Below are 22,442 nucleotides of genomic sequence, written 5' to 3'. Positions count from 1 at the left end.
TTTCATCATAACCTCCCTACTCTTGAATTCAATACTCCGATTTATGAAGGCCAACATTCCAAATGCCTTCTTCACCACACCACCTACCTGAGTATCAGCCTTGAAGGTACTATTTACCATCACTCCTAAATCCCTTTGTAGCTCTGCACATCTCAATAGCCTAACATTTAATGCATATGACCTATTTAGATTTGCCTTTCCAAAATGTAACACCTCACACTTATCTGTATTAAATTCCATCAGCCATTTCTCAGCCCACACCTCCAGCCTTCCTAAATCACCTTTTAATCTACGGTAATCTTCCTCACTGTCCACAACACCACCAATCTTTGTATCATCCGCAAACTTGCTTATCCAATTCTCCACCCCTACTTCCAGGTCGTAAATATATATAACAAACAATAGTGGACCGAGGACCAATCCCTGAGGAACTCCACTAGTCACCGGACTCCAATTGGACAAACAATTTTCTACCACTACTCTCTGACACCTCCCATCCAACCATTGCTGAATCCATTTCACTACCATTTATATCTAATCCCTCCACCTTTTTTCCTAACCTCCTGTGGGGAATTTTGTCAAAAGCTTTACTAAAGTCAGTGACTTAGCTTCAACCACTCTCTCAAGCTTGCATTCTAGGTACTTACCACTTACAACATAGAACACTGCAGCACAATACTTTTTAAAAAAAGTACTAAACCAGTGGTTCTCAACCTTTTTTCTTTCCACTCACATACCACTTTAAGTAATCCCTATCCCATCAGTGCTCTGTGATTAGTAAGGGATTGCTTAAGGCGGTATATGAGTGGAAAGGAAGGTTGGGAATCACTGCTCTAGACTCAATTGTTACTAAAATATTTTGCTTGAGAAAAATTGTCATTGGCCCATTTCCTTTGGAGTTATGAAACCGTGTGTCACATTTGTGGCCCGAATTGTGAAATTGATAGCACCATCAACACATGATTTTCCCGTTGAACATTTATTTATTTCTCTGCTTCCATTATTCCACAATTCCGCGCCTGCATACCTCGCGCGCATGCCCTCTGGCCTCCCGTCAGGTTAATAGCTCAACCTCTATCTGCATACATCTCATGCATATTCATTATCATGACACTGTGGACATAACGAGTCAATGAGGTACGATTAAAAGAGTGGTTTTCAAACGTACCACCTTAAGCAATCCCTTACTAATCACAGAGCACATGCCATGGGATTACTTAATGGAAAGAAAAAGTGTGAGAAACCCTCCCTACCTCTACTTTTCTTCCATCCATGTGCCTGTCTAAGAATCTCTTAAATGCCCCTAATGTTTCGATCTCCACTACCGTCCCTGGCAAGGCATTCCAGACACCCAAAAAAAAATATCTCTGATGTCTTCTTCATTTTGTGCAGATATCCTCTGATGTTTGCTATTCCTGCCCTGGATGAAGGTTGTATCTCCTCTGAATGTCTTCCTCCTAAAACAATGTCCTCTAATTTTATCTCTAAAAGTTTCCTGCAGTATACCTTTTTTTTAATACCCTCATGAGAGTTCATTGTCATAGACGTATGTTCAGTATATGCACTGACATTCTTAGCTGCAGCCAGAAAAAAAACTCTAATTACAATAGTATAAATTAAATTAACACAATATGTCAAGGCAGGGAAGCAGATAGTAAACATAAAAGGATTGATAAATATAAGGAAAAAAGTGATGTTTTTATCATACAAATAGATCTTCTGCTGATCCCAGACAAGTTTATGGTGAGGGTAATAGAGAGAGGTTCAAGGGCTTGACAGCTGTTGGATAAAAGCTGTTCTAGTACCTTCGTGAAGATGGCAACGAGTAGTAGGTGTACAGTAGTTTTTTTTTATATATAGCCAACCAGCTAACGGAGTCGAGGGCAAGTCCGCGGCTAATCTGACTGTGAGAGCTCCAGGTGTGAGGCAAGCCCACAGCCTGGCAGCTGATGTCATTAAGATCCCGAGAGTTGCAAGCATCATCAAATTCCGCGGGATTTAAGCACACGCGAGATTTCTATTAAAGTCAGTTGGTTCAATTCAGTTTTGACTCTGCTTGATTCTTTCGCTTGCTGCATGCCTAGTGCAACTACATTGGTGACCCCAATGGTCCAAAAGGCATTTGGACCCAACGATGACTGACTCAAGCACACAGAATGCAGTTTCACTGAGAATGCTGATTTTCTGGACCTCGCAGCCACAGGTCTGGTTTGAACAGGCTGAATACCAATTCCAGGCCAGGCAAATCATCTCAGATGCCACAAAGTACCACTATCTGGTTGGTTCACTCAACCAGGAAACAGCAGGCCAAATCATCGACTTCCTACACCAGCCACCGGTTGTGGACGGGTATGAAACGATCAAGGTGCTCCTGATCTGTACTTTTGGCCTCTCCCACTGTGAGCACACAGTGCGGTTGCTTCACATGGACGGCCACAGATATCCTGTGGCACAGAACGCAGCATGGCGGTGCCTCTGTCGAAAAGTTGCTCTGTCACATCCTCAGACCTGGGCATTCCCTATGCCACCAATGAAGCCGGTGACACCCACAGCAGGGAGTGACTCCAGTTCAGACCACTGGTGTTTTAAACGCCAAAAGTGGAGTTCAGGAGCCCACTGTTGTTGCCCACCTTGTTCTTTTCTGGGAAACGCCAGGGCCGGCTGTTGCTAATGGCTGGCCACCATGATAGCCTCCTTTACTTATGGGACCAACAGTCTGGGCAAAAGTTTCTCGTAGACACAGGGGCAGAGATTAGTGTCTTGACCCCCTCAAGCCACGACACCCACGCTGGGAAGTCAGGACTGGTGCTTACTGATACCAACAAAAGCAGTATCTGCATGTATGGCACGCGAACCATCCCACTACAGTTCGGTTCCAGCCGTTTCACCTGGTCATTTACACTGGCAGCATTGTCGCAACCTTTATTGGGTGCAGATTTCCTCTGGGTGTACTGCCTCCAAGTTGACCTCAACGGATGGTGCCTAGTGAATGCCAAGTCCATCTCACCCGGTGAAGCCAAGTTACCTGCCCCACTCCTGGAGTCTGACTTTGTCAGGCAACGAATTTCCCAGAATACTGGCGAAGTTTCCAACCATTATTATGATGCAATTCTTCACAGATGCCCCTAAGCATGGAGTTGAGCACCACATTCCCACTCAAGGACCGCTGCCACATGCCTGGGTATAGAGGTTCCCATCCGACAAACTCCACCTCGCTAATGAGTTTAGGAAAATGGAGGAGATGAGGATCGTCCGGTGCTCAGACAGCCCGTGGACCTCTCCGCTGCACATGATGTCCATGTTGACTGGAGGCTGGAGGCCATATAGTGACTATAGAAGGCTTAACTATGCCACCATGACCATCCGCTACCCAATTCCCCACATTCAGAACTTTACAGCCAATTTGCACGGGGCATGCATCTTCTCAAAGGTTGACCTGGTCCGTGGGTATCACCAGATTTCCGTCCACCCCAGCGATGTCCCCAAAACGGCCCTCATCATTCTGTTCGGCCTTTTTGAATTGCTGCGGATGCCTTTTGGACTCAAGAAAACAGCACAGACATTCCAGCGGCTCATGGAATCAGTGGCTTGGATCTTCATCTACTTAGATGATATTCTGATCATTTGACACACCTGTGCCAACTCTGCCACCTCCTGAGTGAATGCAGCCTGGCCATCAACCCCATGAAGTGCCAATTCGGGCCTTCTGCCATTGATTTCCTTGGATACCACATCAACTGGCATGGAGCGGTTCCCTTCCCAGTGAAAGTAGAGGCCATACACCAGTTTTCCAGGCCTAGGACAGGAGTTTGTGGGCATGATCAACTTTTACCACTGATTACTACCGTCAGCAGCCAGAATCATACAACTCCTATTCGGCCCAAAGTCCAGCAAGGGCTAATGAAATCACCTGAGACAGTCAGCAGCAGCTCTCAAGCAGGTCAAGGATGCCCTTGCAAACGCCACCCTCCTGATATACCTGTGGGTGAGTGTGCCCACAGCCCTCATGATTGACGCTTCCAACTCAGCAGTTGGTAGCATGCTGGAACAACTAATTGAGGGTCAGTGAAAACCATCTGCATTCTTCAGCCAACACCTGCAACCTCCGGAGCTAAAATACAGTACCTTCGACAAAGAGATGCTAGCCCTTTACCTCGCCATTTTAGTATTTCCTGGAGGGGCGGGAGTTCATGGCATTCACCAAAGTGTCGGATCCATGGTCAGCACAGCAGTTTCGCCACCTGCTTACAACTCAGAGTATGCCACCACCATCATACAAATCTCTGGAAGAAGCAATGTCATGGGCGATGCACTATCTCACTCCTCCATCCACTTGGTGTATTTACCTGTCTTCAGGATTGGTCTATGCAGCACTTGCCGATACACAGCAGCTGGATGAAGAAATGCCGGCATCCCGCACCGCAGTCTCAGGCCTGCAGCTTGAGGACATCCCCATTGACCCAACAGGCAGCAAGCTCCTCTGTGATATGTCCACCGGCTCACCCCAGCCCATCGTTCCAGCCGCTTGGAGGCATCGCGTTTTCAATGTACTACTTGGTTTGGCCCACTCATCCATTAGGGAAACCATCGTGGCAGATAGAATTGTTTGGCATGGCAGGTTGAGCACTGGGCTAGGACGTGCATACACTGCCAGACCTTCAAAGTCCAAAGGATCATGAAGGCACCCACTTTAATCCTTCCAGCCGATGCACAGGAGGTTTGGTCATGTCCACGTGGACATCATTGGTGCACTGCTGGTCTCCTGTTGTGGGGGGAGGGGGAAGGTGCCTGTTCACCATGGTCAACAGATTCACCAGTTGGCCAGAAGTCATACTGCTCACCAACACAATTACGGAGTCCTGCACCCAGAGCCCTCATTGCAAGCAGGGTTGCATGTTTCGACCTCACTGCCAACATCACCTCAGACAGGGGGGGAGCCGCAGTTTACCTCCAGCCTATGGCCACTTGGGACCCAGTTGCACCACATCACGCCTTCCATCCACAGTCCAACAACCTGGTAGAAGGTTTCCACCAGTACCTGAAGTCGGCCCTGATGGTGCATCTCGGAGGTCTGGATTGGGTGGACGAGCTCCCATGGCTCCCAAAGAAGACCGCCATGTTTTCGGCAGGGTTGACATACGGTGCCCCACTGATGGTTCAAGGCAAGTTTGTGCCAGTGGCCCGTGGCACAGAGGAGACACCCACAGCAGTGCTCACAAGATTCCAAGAGAAGGTAGCTACTGTCCCAACCTCATGCCACAGCCCGACACCTTCCTTTGTCCTCAAGGACCTCCAGGACTGCTACTACATCTTCATCACCAACATGCATGGACCTCACTCCAGCAGCTGTACAAGGGCCCGTACATTGACTGCCTCAAGTTGGCACACCTTGTGACTGTGCCACCCCCACACCGATGAGGTGGGCTACCCAAATGGACTAAAGAAGTGTTGGCCATGGACTCCACACTTCCTAATGCTGGTTGTTGAGGGGGTGGGGGGGGGGGGTCATGTGGCATCTCACCCTTGTAACAGGCGAAGCGGCTCAGAGTCTCAGGCAAGTCCGCAGCAAATCTGTGAGAGCTCCGGATACAGGGCAAGCTCACAGCCTGGCGGCTGGCTGACACACACACACACACACACACACACACACACACACACACACACACACACACACACACACACACACACACACACACACACACACACACACACACACACACACACACACAGACAGTGTGTTTGCATTTGGTTGTGCAAAACCATTTAAATTAAATTAAAACAAAAGCAAACAGTGTATGCACGTGGTAACCTAGGACTATGACCTCCTTTGGAATGGCTACCCTAGGCCTGTCCATTCTTTCTGCTGAATTGTCTCATCTCTGGAAACATACTGATGAATCTCCTTTCCAGCCTTTCCACTCTCCAATATTGTAACTTTCTTACTCTATCTTGGCTACCAGAAGTGCATGCAGTACTCTGGCTGAATCAAGGTTTTTTTTAAAAAAGATGGAGTATATCCTTCTCTCATCTTGTTCAATGTCCTGACTAATGAAGGCCTACTTCCCTGATGCCTTCCTAACAATGCTGTAAACCTGAGAGGTCCCTCTGCTCCTCAATACTTCCCAAGACCCAAACAATTGTGGTGCATCTCCAAGCCTCATCAAAGCATCACCTCATATTTGTCCGGATTAAACTCCAATTGACATTTTTAACACAACCGATAAATTGCCAGATACAAATTCTGTAAACTTGCTTCAAGTGCATTGATCAGTAGGTGCACGGGTGCCTGACCACTGACTGGAACAAAAAGGCAGAATAGAATCATAGTGTCTTTAAGCAAAGTACAATTTTATTAATTTGTAGTCATTATCCAGATTTTGAACTATGTATCCTCTCATTAATTGGAAGCATGGAGTTTGTAATATAGAAATGCACGGTCCCATGTGAGACATGTTTGGGGGTATGGGAGAAGGGCATACAAGTATAATGTACTTAATACAAGCAGTAAACAAGACATACGCTTATCTTTGTGAGGTTTTTCAGTTGGTTGTTTTTCCAGACTCTTTTGTGTATTCTTCCAAAGGCGCTATTTGCCTTGGCGAGTCTGTTGTCTATCTCATTGTCGATCCTTGCATCTGATGAAATGGTGCAGCCGAGATAGGTAAACTGGTTGACCGTTTTGAGTTTTGTGTGCCCGATGGAGATGTGGGGGGGCTGGTAGTCATGGTGGGGAGCTGGCTGATGGAGGCTGATGACGAACACTCCTGTTCGGCTCCGAATCATGGGTCCTCTACTGGCACCACCTACGGCTCCTAGAACGCTTCCACCAGCGTTGTCTCCGCTCCATCCTCAACATCCATTGGAGCGCTTACACCCCTAACGTCGAAGTACTCGAGATGGCAGAGGTCGACAGCATCGAGTCCACGCTGCTGAAGATCCAGCTGCGCTGGATGGGTCACGTCTCCAGAATGGAGGACCATCGCCTTCCCAAGATCGTGTTATATGGCGAGCTCTCCACTGGCCACCGTGACAGAGGTGCACCAAAGAAAAGGTACAAGGACTGCCTAAAGAAATCTCTTGGTGCCTGCCACATTGACCACCGCCAGTGGGCTGATAACGCCTCAAACCGTGCATCTTGGCGCCTCACAGTTTGGCGGGCAGCAACCTCCTTTGAAGAAGACCGCAGAGCCCACCTCACTGACAAAAGGCAAAGGAGGAAAAACCCAACACCCAACCCCAACCAACCAATTTTCCCTTGCAACTGCTGCAATCGTGTCTGCCTGTCCCGCATCGGACTTGTCAGCCACAAACGAGCCTGCAGCTGACGTGGACTTTTTACCCCCTCCATAAATCTTCGTCCGCGAAGCCAAGCCAAAGAAAGAAACAAGACATGTTATTGACAGATGAAAATAGCACTAATGAGAAAGGAAGCAAGTTTTGTGAAATATGATAGTGTATTTCTACACAACTTCCTCTTTAAAATTTCCCCATTAACCATTTGTATTTATACCAAGAATTCATAATTTTACCCTGCTTCAGATAACAGACCTTCTCTAGAACTATAAATTTAACAAAAAGATGCTTGGAAGGGTCTAATCTTTCAAACCACATTTTCCAAACAACTTTTTTTTTTCTCTTTTCTAATCTTTCTTAAAGAAAACTATTAAAAACATCTGTAATCATATAAAGTTGACAAATTACCTTTCATTGCGGTTCTGCACAACAGATTCATATTTTTTTCGAAGCTTTATCATTTCCTCTTCAGCCTGGTTAATCAGACCACTAAGTTTGATAATTTTAATCTTTTGTCCTTCTCTCTTTTCTCCCATTTCTCGAAGTATTTGGTCCATTTTGCAAATACCCCTCCTCAGGCTGTCTCTGATGACATAGCTGTTCGAATGTTTTAGCTTATATTTTTGCAGCTGACTTTGATGGAAATCAGATTAAGTTAGAAAAATGAATAGTTTCATCTATTTTAACATAACTAATGTTTATATGAACAATTAGGGTGCTAAATAATAGTTTTGTATAAGGAAGTGCAATTTTATTTCAGTGTTAGAAGAAAACTAGCAGTTTTGACTGCTACTTTTAAAAGTAGTTCCAAGATACAAATATTAACAGTATTGAAATATTTTTGCCCATGAATAAGGTAATTTGATAGCACCACCAAAATAAACTGGCATGAAGACTTTTGCACCCACTTCAGTTTAACCTCTCTCCCCCAAAAGGAAAATTAGAACTGAGGTTACATTACAAAATTGTCCAAATGACAAATTAAGATGCCTTTCAATCATTCCTTGAAGAGACAAGAGTTTAATTAAGTTGTAATTATTTTTTCAAAGTTCAACTGACATCGCAAGTTCTAAGCTGCTTGGAAAGTACACTTTCATACTAAAAAAACTGCAATTTACAAACAAAATCATGGGAATCCTATCATACAATAGATGGAGTAAAAACACAATGCTGGAGAAACTCAGCAGGTCAGACAGCATACTTAATAGAGCAAAGATAAAGATACCTAACCAACATTTCGGGCTTGAGCCCTTCATCACGGTATGAATGAAACGTAGGTGGGTGTCCGAACAAAATAGTGGGAGAGAGGGGGAGTGAGAGAAGCAGATGGATTTGCCACCAGCAAATAAGGAGAGGGGGGGATGGTTTTGTGCATGGAGAGGGAAGGGAGTGGAGAACTGGAGGAAAGAAGAGAGGGATGGGAAAGAGAGGGAGAACAGAGTGTAGGCTAGCAGAACCCAGTGAAGTCAATGTTAATATCATTCAGTTGGAGAGTGCCCATATGGAAAATTAGGTTTTGCTCCTATTAATTTACTGGTAGTCTTGGTTTGACAGTTCAAGGCCATGGACAGGTGTTTCAGCTCTGAATTGAAATGATTGCTGTAGACAGAGTGAAGATTCTTAGCTTAGTGATCTCCCAGTTTCCATCCAGTCTCTCAGATGTAGGGAAGGCCACCTAATGAAGTGTTGCTTCACTTGGAAGACTATTTGGGGCCCCGAATGGTGGTGAGGGAAGTGGTTTGGGCCCACGGGGGAAGGTGCCAAAGGGGCAATTAATGGGAAAGGATGAGAGTCACGGAGGGTGGAGAGGGGAAGATGTGTGGTGGTGGGATAATGTTGTAGATGGCATAAATAGATGGAAGCAAAATTGCAATTTCATTATCATCCATAAAATGTTCACCCATTTTTGAAAGTACATGAATTTCATTTCTTTTTAATTTATTTCAGATGAATTTGAATTGAGGGAGTTGGAATTTGCACTCAGTTGTACATATCAAACTCATTTGTTGGAACGTGCTGGGTAATATGAAAATATTTTTAATATTTAATGACCACTTAAAATTACAGCATTTCTTATTTTTATGAAGTATTTGATTGAACTGTTGAAACTAGATTTGTTCCACCTCTGAAAGAGGATGTGAAGTGGGAGCACTTGCCAACCAAATCAAATTGGGGGTCATAGACCAAAGTTGCCTTTCGAAATCTAGTACCAAGTATGTGAAGATTTATCAGGTATGAGAGCATTGAACGTGGACAGTGAGCCAAATCCAGGAAATTTTAAGCTATGATTTCACAGAGGTGGACTGGAATAAGCCACTTGAAGGTAAATTGTTGGGAGATGTTCAAGATAGTGAGTGTGCCTCACAAAAATGCTCCCATTAAGCCTGCTGGAAGTTGAGGAGCAAACAAGCTAGAATAATGTGGAAAGGGAAGCTTAAGATAGATATCAAGAGTCAAACACCGCAGTGAAAGATATAAAATGTATAAGTAAAAATAAAAAGGAAATTTGGAAAGGAAAAAGGGTGTATGTTGATGTCTGTCAAACTAGATTTATTACAAGTATTTTCCTTCTCTGAACAAGGAACAGTGAGCTATGTAAACAGGCACAATATGCTGATTGTCCAGACCCTACTAGTGATGCATTAGCTTCTGGGAATTTATCAGGATCAATGTGTAATAAATGCTGGCATTTGAACCATCTCAATATTCCCATAAGTAATTAAGAAGTCAAAAAACATCATCTGTAAAATCAAAGAATCCATTAAAGAACAGGCCCTGATTCAAAAACATGAATACAATTCCAAATAAATACTTGGCATCTTTCTTCACAAAGCAAGATACTACAGGCACTGGAGGAAATGTGTTAAATATTGCATATGAGTAAATATTAAAAGAATCTTGCACTTTTAAAAGTAGACACACGGCCAAGTCCAAGTTTATGCTGTGTTCTTGAAAGAGAGGAAATAATCAGATGTTCTAACCACCATTTTCAAATCGGCTCAGACTTCAGGCATGATGCCAAGATGTGGTTGACAGCTATCGTGTTGGAGTTGATACAAGGATATTTTTTTCTTTAAGTTAATCATCAAGTAGTGGAGAGGTCCTCTCGCCTGACCCTTTTAGTTACATATTAAAAATAAAAATCTTATTCTTGTTTCCTCAATAATGTATTCTTCTAGGTCCAAGATAAAAGAACACCTCATTGAGGAATAATGAATAAAATGTTTGTGTAATTTAGCTACAATAATAAATGACAAAAATAATTCACATTTTAAGATGGGGCTGATATATATTGTGAGCTATCAATCATATCAAAGTTCTAATCTTATATGCAAGGTGGAAATATAACCATAACCATATAACCATTTATGGAGCGGAAACAGGCCACGTTGGCCTTTCGAGTCCACACCGGTTCACTAGAACAAGATAAGGCTTTTCTCTTCGGAGCAACAAAGAATGAGAGGTAACTTAATAGAGGTATATAAGATTATGAGAGGTGTGGATAGGATGGAGAGCCAGTGCCTTTTTCCCCAGGGTAACAATAGTAAATACCAGAGGGCATCTGTTTAAGGTGAGAGGAGGAAAGCTTTGGGGGAGATGTCAGGGGTAAGTTTCTTACACAGAGGGTGGAATGCATTGGCCAGGGGTGGTGATGAAGGCTGGTACAATAGGGACATTTAAGAGACTCTTAGACAGGCACATGGATAGAAGAAAAATGGAGAATTATGGGTGTGAGGTAGGGACACACAATTAAATCTCAGCCATGTATTAAAGTCACAAAGGAAAACAACAATTACTTTGACATTAGAAGTAGATTACAAATTATTTACAAATTTATACCAATTAAACTTTATCCATTCAATTTTGAATGCTCTTGTTTCTCTTTCAATGAACCTGACAGCACAATAGTTTCCCTTTATTCTAAATCCTATTATACATTTACCTGTCTTTGAGCAATGTAGTGGTCCTAAGAATTTCATTTTCATTCTGCAGAATCTTGATCTTTTCTCGCATTTCTGCAGATACCTGTGCTGCACTTTGGATGAGATTAACATACTTGTTTCTCTCATTTTTGATGATCTGATATATTTTAACAAAATTCTTTAAGCTACAAAACAGAACACATCATTTTTCTTTGGTTAAACTTGAATGACAAGTATAATTTTCTTTAGAGAAAATGAAGCAGGAATTTATTTGCTAACTTGGTGTGTTTACAAAATGACTCTTATTGAATATACTTGAGAGCCAAAATGGATCAATACCTGTTGAATTTAATTCATCCAATCTGATTTTACATGCATTTAAGTTGTTACCATTGTACTCTTGTACATGTATAGTCCTACAGAGCTGCAATACATATTGAATACTGACTTTGAGGAGAATTTATAAATTCATTCTACTAATTATCTATCAAGAGTTTTTGAGCCATGAATCATATTTCACAATTATGATTGTGGATTATACATTACAATTAATTTTCAGTAAATGTACTTATCTATCCATTACCTGTTCATTGGAAATATCAAGTAAAACTCTGATCAACTGCCATGTACTTATTACAAAATCCTGATGGTTTAACTCCTGGCTTACCAGTGCACCTCTAACATCCCAGGATACATTTCCCATACTTCCTGTAACTCACGTGGACATTATTTCCTGCACTCCCTTGAAACTCAGTTGTTCCATGGAAAAAAAAAATTAAGTGTTGGAGTACTAATAGGAAGAACATACAATGGTTTATAAAAACTGCATACTGGAATGACAAGAGTCCCAAATATATTAAATTAACAGAGATTTACAGCATTTTGTAATATTAATCTTTTTTGACTACTTGTAACTATAGTTACACCTGGAATAACATTGCCTAGCATTCATTTGCTTTGCTGAATTTGTTCTCACATTTAACAACTTCACTCATCTCTAGGAAATAGGCAAGCTACTAATATTCATTACAAGTTTACCCACTGCCACCGCTGTCTTGACTACTCTTCATCCCATCTTGAATCGTGTGAGAACTCCATTCTTCCAGTTTCCCGGTCTCCATTGCCTTTGGTTTGATGATGCCTCTCCTTTCTTTCTGAATAATGGTGCTTCCTCTACCACTGTTAACAAACCCCTTGTCTGCATCTGCACCCTGTGCCTTTGTTCTCATTCCCTCTCCTCCATGGCATAATCACCTGGGTGACTGGGTCCCATTTTCCACCCGACCAACCTCTGCCTTTCATTGGAATTTATGCTACCTTCAAAAAGATTCCAACATGAGGCATACCTTCCCCTCTCCTCCCCTTTCAGCATTTCACAAGGATTGTTCCCTTCATGATTCCTGGTCCACTCTTTGTTCCTCTCAACCACCTTACTTAATGAAAAACTTTTAATTGCACCTATCCTTTCAAAGACCCAAAGTCTTTTCAGAGATTCATTTGTACTTCTTCCAATCTATTGAACTGTACCTGGTGTTCATAATATAATCTCTTGTACATTAGAGAAACGCAAGTTCGATTGGACATTCACTTTGCAGAACACCTGCAAGGGTTACCCTGAACTTTCCATTGCCTGCCACTTTAATCCCAATCCCGTTCTAATCTATTGGTCTGTCAAAGTGAGGCCCAATGCAAGTCTGAGTAACAGCACCTCATTTTCAATCTGTGCACATTGTAACCTTCTGGATTTGATATAATACAACTTCATTTTTTTCTCTTCTGTATCAGTCATCCATCTGTAATACTAGCTCAGCTTGTTTTTATTTCTTTCTCTGGGACTAGGGAACGGGCCTGTCCTGTCAGACACAACTGACTGCATTTCACAATTCCCACTTTTTTCATTAGATTATTTTGTCTGTGCTCTCTAACTGCTCCCATTTACTCATTGATCAGTTAACTATGCTTATAGCTTGTCCCTGGTTTTATCAAGTCAGAGACATCCCCTTCCCCACCCTCTCTGTAGCTTTAAAACAACTTTTCAGTTCTGACATAGTGTCTCTAACCTGAAACATTGAATGTTTCTTGACCCACCATAATGGCCAGTCCAACTGAGTTTGTTCCATTGTTGTCAATATGCAGGAATGAAAAATCATAATCATGTATTTTATAGTCTCCTGTTAGTGACACCTGACTGTAACTCTGGAGGGTTGTGTGTCCTTCATGTACAAAACCCACTTCTACTGGTCTCTCGTCTGTTTGAATTCTTTAATTTCTGAAAAGATTTTCCACCCCAATGTGATCACATCGCAATATCCATTCATTAACAATATTTCCCCGTGTCTCAAAGTCAACCACATGAGGTACATCCAAAACTACAAATAGGCCAGATTGAGCATGGATGGTAGATTTCATTTTCTGAAAGACACGAATGAACCAGTAGTTTTTGTAGATGCTGTTAACTAAGAGTAGTTCCAATTTCCAGATTATTAACAGATTTAAGCTCCCCAGATAGGAGGGTAGAATTTGAACCCAGGTCTCTAGACTTCTGGAATACTAGCCTGGCAATTTAATTGTAGCATCACCCCAACATCTTCTGTTGTAAAGCACTTGAGCACAGATTTTTAAGTGAATAAGAAAATATAAATAGAAAGTAAAGAAAAAAAATCATCAACATTCTTACCTAATCAGCATTTGCTTATGCTTTTTCTTGGAATCTTGCAAACCCAGTTTCTCTGCTTTCAGCTCTTCTATAGTGCGATCACATTTTAACTGTTTGCAAGACAATTTAAAAAAAAAACGCATATGGACCTTGCAACCAAGCAGTAGTTTTAAAAAAATTTCTGCAAGTAGTTTCCCAAATTATAATTCTCCATGTCTGTAGTTCTCATACAGCAGTAAAGACACACAGCTGTACAGCAAGAAACTGGCAGCACTTGTGGAGGGTGCAGGGATATAAAGTTAAATAAAATTAACAAGTTAAAGCTTTCCTCTCCAATTTATATCATTGCAAGCAAAGGCCTGATCTATTTTCACAAAATTATTTAAATTTAAAAGCTACACATTTTTCTTTGGACCATTCACAAATATTGACTTTCTATCATTTAACAGTGATTTAAATTTACTAACTTTTTAATCAGCCATGATTGAAGAATGGTGGAGCAGATTTGACAGGTCGAATGGCTTAACTCTCCTCCTCTGACTTAGCAGACTATTCTTAAAAATTGCTTTTTAAACTTTTAAAAAATTTCACATTTGTAGACTATTCAATAATGTTTTATAGTTTATCAATGCTTTAGAACATCAGAAACACTCCAAGGACCTTGAGAATGGACAGAACAAAACCACAATGAACGGTGCAGGTTTCTCTGCAAGCACTCATGGAACATTTTCCATAGACCAGTTGTAAATATGGATGTCTTACTAACCAGGTTGATGAATAAATTACTTCCCATGAGAATATTAACTGCCCAGGTATGCAGGATTAAAATCAACTTAAATAGGCAACTATATCAGCATAATGCCAGAACATTCCACTGAGTGACACTCAACTCTCGCCTGCTGAATTTACCTCCTGATGTATTTTTGCCCTTTTCATAATTTTCAAAAAGGACTGTATTTTACTTCAGGGAAATTTACATCAAGATACATTGATTAAATTATATATAATTATATTGAACATGTATGCAAAGAAAATGATAGAATAATAATAAAATTCAGGATTACCTGAATATTAATCAAGTCTCTTGCTTTTTGATCTCTCTCATCAGACCTGATCTGAACAAGGCGGGTTAGATTTACAACTTCTTCACGAGCATGTCTTTGCTCTGTCAAGTGATTATCTTCTTCAAGCATACTCTTATGCATCAGATGAGCCTCCAGATCAGTCAAGGAAAGCTGCATATACAATTAGCACTTTAAAAGTGAGATTTCAGAAAATGAAATATTTTAGACCTTCCACTTGGTAACTTTTGTGAAGCATGTATTACTTATTAGTATTAATTGTTTCTGTCCACTCATCAGTTAAAGTTATACTGTGATTCCTCCATCCCTAATTTTCTTCTGCTTCGTAACACACTTCATTAAGCCTTTACACATCTCTCCAGGCGCAGCTCAGAACAGCCCTTTTCAAAGTTCATAATTTGTATCCCAAATGATGATGACTTTTAAGTATCTTTTTTAAATTCAAATCTTTTATTATATTAATGAAATTTGGAACTATTTAAAAGGCAAAACAATCATAAGCTGCATTTTTAGTATCAGCTATGACAGCACGAAATCAATTGTTCTTTTAGATACATTTATTGTGCAAACAGCACAAGGCATATTTACTACGTTCGTCAATCTGCCAAGGCGCAGGAAGGCCTTAAATTGTGTCTCTTCCTCTTAGACACTTTGCAGTAACTGGACCAAGCTACAGCATATTTCTCACTGTGTAGGACCGAAAAGGATAGGTCTTTCTCATCTCAAGATTTTTGAAAGTTCTTGTGATGGAAGCATTTTTCCAATGTCTTCGATAGCCAGCTTGGAGAACCATCCAACATATCCATCTTCTTTTTCCTGCAAAGCTTCAAGAACATTGACTAACTTTCTATGGAGGGATAGGTATAGCACTACAGTCCAACTGAAGAAAAGCATTCTCAGAGTATGGCCAGACTAATTCTGAGGCCGTGCGCCTTCAAACCAACTTCCAAGCTCCTTTAGGCACCTTGACTTTACTAAGTTACTTGAAGCTTTTGTCATGATTGTCTGACCTGTCTTCTAACACATCTACTTTCTTGTCCAGCTGAGTGGGATTACGCTCACCTGCATCCCTCCTTGTCCAATCAGTTGAAGCCACAGATTTTCTGGGTTGAGTACTCTTCCCTCCATTACTCAGCTATCTTTGGGAGCCCTCAATATACCAGAAAAGAAGGAAAACAAAAGAGTAGGAGTGAGCCATTTGGCTCTTCAAGACTGCGCTTCTTTTCATCAAATATCATCAATGAACTTTCCAGAAATCAACTGATGTCTCATTTGAATGAACTCAATAACAAGGCCTCTGTTGCCACACAGGGTAAAGAATTCCAAAGATTCAGCATCTTTTGTGTGAAGAAATTTCTCCCCATCTTAGTCCTAAATGGCCCATCCATTATTAAAATACCGTGACCACAGGTTCTGGACTCCGTGAGATATAGGAGCAGAGTAGGCATTCAGCCCGTCGAGTCCGCTCCATCATTCAATCATGAGCTGATCCATTCTCCCACTCAGCCCCACTCCCTGCCTTCTCCCATAACCTTTGACACTAACTATTCAGATACCTATCAATACACTGAACAACCTGACCTCCAGAGCTGCCCGTGGCAGCAAATTCCAGAGGCTCACCATTTTCTGGCTAAAGAAATTTCTCTGCATTTCTGTTCTAGATGCGTGACCTTCAATTCTGAGGTTATGCCCTTTTGTCAATGAATCCTCTACCTCTGTCAAGGCCTTTCAATATTTGAACTGCTTCTATGAGGTCCCCCCTCATTTTTCTTAATTCCAGGAGTACAGTCCAAGAACAGTCAAATATTCTTCATGTGCTAATTCCTTCATTCCAGGAATCATTTTTGGAGAGGGTTCAGAGAAGATTTACAATGCCATCACATCCTTCCTTAAATAATGGGGCCTAAAATGTAGGCCTACTTGAAGCGAGGCCTCACTAGTGCCTTATAAAGACTCAGTGTCATATTCGGTTCGTATCCAATTCCTCTAGATATGAATGCCAGTGTTGTATTCACCTTCTTCACTGCTGACTCAATCTGGAGGTTAACCTTTAGAGTATCCTGCAAGAGTTCTCCCAAGTCATTCCCCCCCCCCCCCCCCCAAATTTTGAATGATCTCCCCATCCAAATAATAATATACCCTTTTATTTTCTTAACCAAAATACATGAGTGCACGCTTGCCAACTTTGTATTTCATTTGGCAGTTCTTTACCCATTCTCCTAATCGAAGTCCCTCTACACCCTCTCCATTTCCTCCTGACTACCTTTCCCTCTACCCATCTTTGTATCATGTGCAAACTTAACCACAAAGCCATTTATTCCAAAATCAATATCATTCATATACAATATAAAAAGAAGTGACCCCAACACTGACCCCTGCAGAACACCAATGGTAATCAGTAGCCTATCAGAATAGGATCCCATTACTCCCACTCTTTTTCTTGCAGATCAGCCAATGCTCTACCCATCCAAGTATCTTTCCTGTAATTTAATAGGCTCTCATTTTGTGAAGCAGCCTCATGTACACCACCTCGTCAAAGGCCTTTTGAAAGTCCATATATATAACATTCACTTTGTTGATCCTGCTTGTGGTTTGCTCAGAAAATTGTAGTAGGTTTCTCAGAACTTTCTCCTAAGAACACTAGGCTGACTTTGGCCTATCTTGTCACGCACCTTCCAGGTTCTCCTTAAACTCAAATTTAAATTTAGATAACATATAGCAAAGTAGCAGACCACTTCAGCCCATGAGCCCGTACCGTCCAATTAACCTACACCCCTAGTATGTTTCAAATGATGGGAAGAAACTGGAGTCCCTAGGGAAAACCCACATAGACACGGGGAGAGTGTATAAATACAGTGCGGGATTTGAACCCCAGTCCCGAGCGCTGGTGCTGCAACGGTGTTGAGCTAACCATTACACCAATTGTGCCATGTCATCCTTGACAATAGACTATAACAACTTCCCAAACACTGATATTGTGAACAGGTCTATAATTTCCTTTCTGCTACCTCCTTTTTTTTAAACAGCAAAATGACCTTTGCAATTTTGTAGTCCTCTGGAGCCATTCCAGAACTGATTGATTCTTGGAAGATCATTATTAGTGCCTCCACAATCTCTATAGCTACTTCTTCCAGAACCCAAGATGCATTCCATCTGGTCTGGGAGACTCATCTACCCTTAGATCTTTCAACTTCCAAAGTACCTTCTCTCTGGTGATTGTGACTGCATCACCTCTCTTCCCTGACACTCTTGAAAGTCCAGTATTCTGTTAATGTCTTCCACAGTGAAGAATGATGCCAAACACTCATTCATTTCCTCTGTCATCCCCTTGACTCACATTATCATTTCTCCAATGTTACTTTCTATTGGTCCTAATATCTACTCTTGCCCTTTTTTATATTATTTGCTTCAACGTTCATATTTTCATTCATAATCACCTTCTAAGTTGCCTCCTGTATGCTTTAAAAAAAGATTCTCAGTCCGCTATCTTTCCACTAATTTTTTCCATCCTTGTCTGCCCTTTCTTTTGCCTTTAGTTTGGCTTTCACTTCTCTTGTCAGCCACAGTTGTGTCATTTTTTTTCATCAAAATATTTATTCTTTCTTGGAATATACTTGTCCTGCACTTCCCTTATTTCTCACAAATATTCCAGCCATTGCCGCTCTGCTAGTGTGCCTCTCCGATTAACTTTCGCCAGTTCCTCTCTCATAGCTCTGCAGTACCCTTTGTTACACTGGTATACCGACACCTCTTATTTTAGTTTCTTCCTCTCAAACTGCAGGGCTAATTGTATCATATTATGATCACTGCATTCCATCTGGTCCGGGAGGCTACTACCCTTAGATCAGGAGTGTCAAACTCAAATTCACGGAGGGTCAAAATTAAAAACTTGGACTAAGTCGAGGGCTGAACTAAATATTTATTGAAAATTTTCAACAACATCTGCATGTTTTCTCTTCTTTCAACATATGTAATGTTAAACTTTAGGATATAACTTTAAGAGGATAATGTTACAGGTCAGGAGTAGGTAGCTCAAGTTCACCCTTTGCTTGACCTGAGGGAAACTTATTTGGTCCCTGTGGAGATGTAGTCAGCATTCACAGGCTGTGTCCATTTTGGCCTGCATCAGGACTCAGCATTTCCTGCTCACTCCTCAGGCTCTAGGCCTCTATTCACCCTCAACCCACCATCCCTCTACCTGACCAGTCCTTTACCCAACCTCTACTCACCCCTCACTCCACTCGCTCTGCCTCTAACCACCCCATCCTATACACGCCCCTGTTCCTCCCTCTACCCATCTCTCACCCTCTAATCACCCCTCCCCTACTTGCCCTGCCCCTCCCCTTTTACCTCTTCCCTATCCACCCCTCCTTCTATTCATCCCTCCGTCTAACTGCCCCTCGCACCACCATAACTTCCCCTGCCCATTACTCCTCACCTACACCCTCTGCCCACCCCTGCTTACCCACCCACTCAGGCCCAGCGCACTGCCGATCAGCCTTTGCGGAACAGCGGGGGCCGCGCGTAGCCTGCCATGTCTGTCGCGCCGACAGGAAATCACAGGCACTCGCCCATCCGCCGCACCGCTCGACAGGTGGGAGAAGTGACTGGTTGTGCGGGGAGCCTTCCAACTGGCTTGCCGGCTGATGACATCGACAGACTTCTCGTGTTACAATTTCTCGTGTTACAATGGGGAAGGATGTGCAATGAACAGGGAGGATGGTGGGGGTGACATTACCAAAAAACAGCATCGGCTCTCGCTGCAGGGCGGGCCACCTCTAATACATTTTTGAAATGATCTTGCGGGCCAAATATAATTATATCGCGGGCCAAATTTGGCCCGCGGGCCAGAGTTTGACATGTGTGCCTTAGATCTTTCAACTTCCTAAGTACCTTCTCTCTGGTGATCGTGACTGCACTTGCCTCTCTTCCATGACACCCTTGAAAGGTCCCCTTTCCTTCATTTCTCTTATCAATTCTGGTTCATTACACAATATCCAATCCAGAATTGCTATTTCCCTGGTTGGCTCAGCCACAATCTATTCTAAGAAGCCATATTGTAGACATTCTACAAATTCTCTCTCTTGGGTAACTGGAGATGGAAGCATTCTTGCTACATCCATCCTGTAGGGCCCTGTAAGAATTTTGCCAGTTTCAATGAGCTTTCATTCTTCTAACTACAGAGATTAGCCTACTCAATCTCTCTTCATAAAGCATACTCCCAACCCTGCAACCAGTCTAATGAAATTCTGCTGTACTATACAGCCTACATATATTTGATAAATTACAATTTTCAGCAATATCTTGACTGTTAAATGTCCACCTGATTTGGGAGCCACGCCTTTAAATTCTTTTTTTTTAAAATTTTTTATTTTTCACACCATAAACCACATTGACCATGATACATACATTTTCCTTTTCAAATATATACAGTGCCATTTTCTCACCCCGCCCCCCCATCCCACCCTCCCTACCTCCCCCCTCATCCATTTAAAGTACAAAATCTAAGATACATTAAACCAGTCAAACAATGTTGTCACTCAATAAAAATAAACAAGAAATTTCATTTCCTTCTCCTTTCGTTAATTTAGGTAGTGAATGTCCCCGGTAGGTGCTCTCTATTGTGTTTCATGTAAGGCTCCCATATTTGTTCAAATATTTCAATATTATTTCTTAAACTATATGTTATTTTTTCTAATGGAATACATTTATTCATTTCTATATACCATTGTTGTATTTTCAAATTATCTTCCAATTTCCAGGTTGACATAATACATTTTTTTGCTATGGCTAGAGCTATCTTAACAAATCTTTTTTGTGCACCATCCAAATCAATTCCAAATTCTTTGTTTTTTATGTTACTTAGGAGGAAGATCTCTGGATTTTTTGGTATATTGTTTTCTGTAATTTTATTTAATATTTGGTTTAGATCTTCCCAAAATTTTTCTACTTTCTCACATGTCCAGATTGCATGAATTGTTGTTCCCATTTCTTTTTTACATCAAAAACATCTGTCAGATACTGTTGGGTCCCATTTATTTAACTTTTGAGGTGTAATGTATAGCCTGTGTATCCAGTTATATTGTATCATACGTAACCTCGTATTTATTGTATTTCTCATCGTTCCAGAACATAACTTCTCCCATGTTTCCTTTTTTATCTTTATATTTAAATCTTGTTCCCATTTTTGTTTAGTTTTACCATTTGTTTCCTCATTCTCCTTTTCTTGCAGTTTAGTATACATATTTGTTATAAATCTTTTGATTATCATTGTATCTGTAATCACATATTCAAAGTTACTTCCCTCTGGTAACCTCAGACTGCTTCCTAATTTGTCCTTCAAGTAGGATCTCAATTGGTAATATGCCAGCACTGTATCTTGAGTTATATTGTATTTATCTTTCATTTGTTCAAAGGATAATAATCTATTTCCTGAAAAACAATTTTCTATTCTTTTGATCCCTTTTTTCTCCCATTCTCTAAAGGAAAGGTTATCTATTGTAAAAGGGAGTAACTTATTTTGCGTCAATATTAGTTTTGGTAATTGGTCATTTGTTTTATTCCTTTCTACATGAATCTTTTTCCAAATATTGAGTAGATGATGTAATACTGGAGAACTCCTACGTTGTACCAATTTTTCATCCCATTTATATAATATGTGTTCAGGTATCTTTTCCCCTATTTTATCTAATTCTAATCTAGTCCAATCTGGCTTTTCCCTTGTTTGATAAAAATCTGATAGGTATCTTAATTGTGCGGCTCTATAATAATTTTTAAAGTTTGGCAGTTGTAAGCCTCCTTGTTTATACCATTCTGTTAATTTATCTAGTGCTATCCTCGGTTTCCCCCCTTTCCATAAAAATTTCCTTATTATTTTCTTTAACTCCTTGAAGAATTTCTCTGTCAAGTGTATTGGCAATGCCTGAAATAGGTATAATATCCTTGGGAAAATGTTCATTTTAATACAGTTTATCCTTCCTATTGGTGTTAATGGTAAATCTTTCCAATGCTCTAAATCGTCCTGTAATTTTTTCATTAGTGGATAATAATTGAGTTTATATAGATGGCCGAGATTTTTATTTACTTGTATACCTAGATATCTTATTGCTTGCATTTGCCATCTGAATGGTGATTCCTTCTTAAATTTTGAGAAATCCGCATTATTCATTGGCATTGCCTCACTTTTATTTACGTTAATCTTGTAACCCGACACTTCTCCATATTCCTTCAATTTCTTATATAATTCTTTTATTGATAGTTCTGGTTCTGTTTCTGTTAAGTTTACTATAACATCATCCGTAAATAAACTGATTCCTTGTCTTTTATTTTTATCCCTTTTATATTATTTTCTGTTCTTATCAATTCTGCTAGTGGTTCTATAGCTAACGTGAACAATAAGGGTGATAGTGGGCATCCTGCCGTGTTGACCTGCTTAAGTTAACCTTTAAATTCTTGATATTGCTGAGCTCATTCTATTATACATGACAT

General features: G+C 41.1%; 1 protein-coding gene across 9 annotated transcripts in view; it reads right to left on the bottom strand.

Annotated features, from left to right (window-relative positions):
• The window catches only part of ccdc146 (coiled-coil domain containing 146), a 140,064-nt gene that overhangs the window by 72,760 nt on the left and 44,862 nt on the right, over positions 1-22,442 (bottom strand). For all 9 annotated transcript variants that reach the window (XM_069909704.1, XM_069909700.1, XM_069909703.1 and 6 more), the window contains 4 exons: positions 14,937-15,107; positions 13,894-13,982; positions 11,237-11,401; positions 7,702-7,926 (listed from right to left, as the gene is read on the bottom strand). In XM_069909704.1, the coding sequence (XP_069765805.1) occupies positions 7,702-7,926; positions 11,237-11,401; positions 13,894-13,982; positions 14,937-15,107 (650 nt within the window). The remainder of the gene's footprint in view (positions 1-7,701; positions 7,927-11,236; positions 11,402-13,893; positions 13,983-14,936; positions 15,108-22,442) is intronic.

Source organism: Narcine bancroftii, chromosome 13, assembly GCF_036971445.1.
Source record: "Narcine bancroftii isolate sNarBan1 chromosome 13, sNarBan1.hap1, whole genome shotgun sequence".
In the NCBI taxonomy this organism is placed as follows: Eukaryota; Metazoa; Chordata; class Chondrichthyes; order Torpediniformes; family Narcinidae; genus Narcine; species Narcine bancroftii.
Note: the sequence above shows the minus strand (reverse complement) of the source record. Positions and strands in the feature narration are given on the sequence as shown.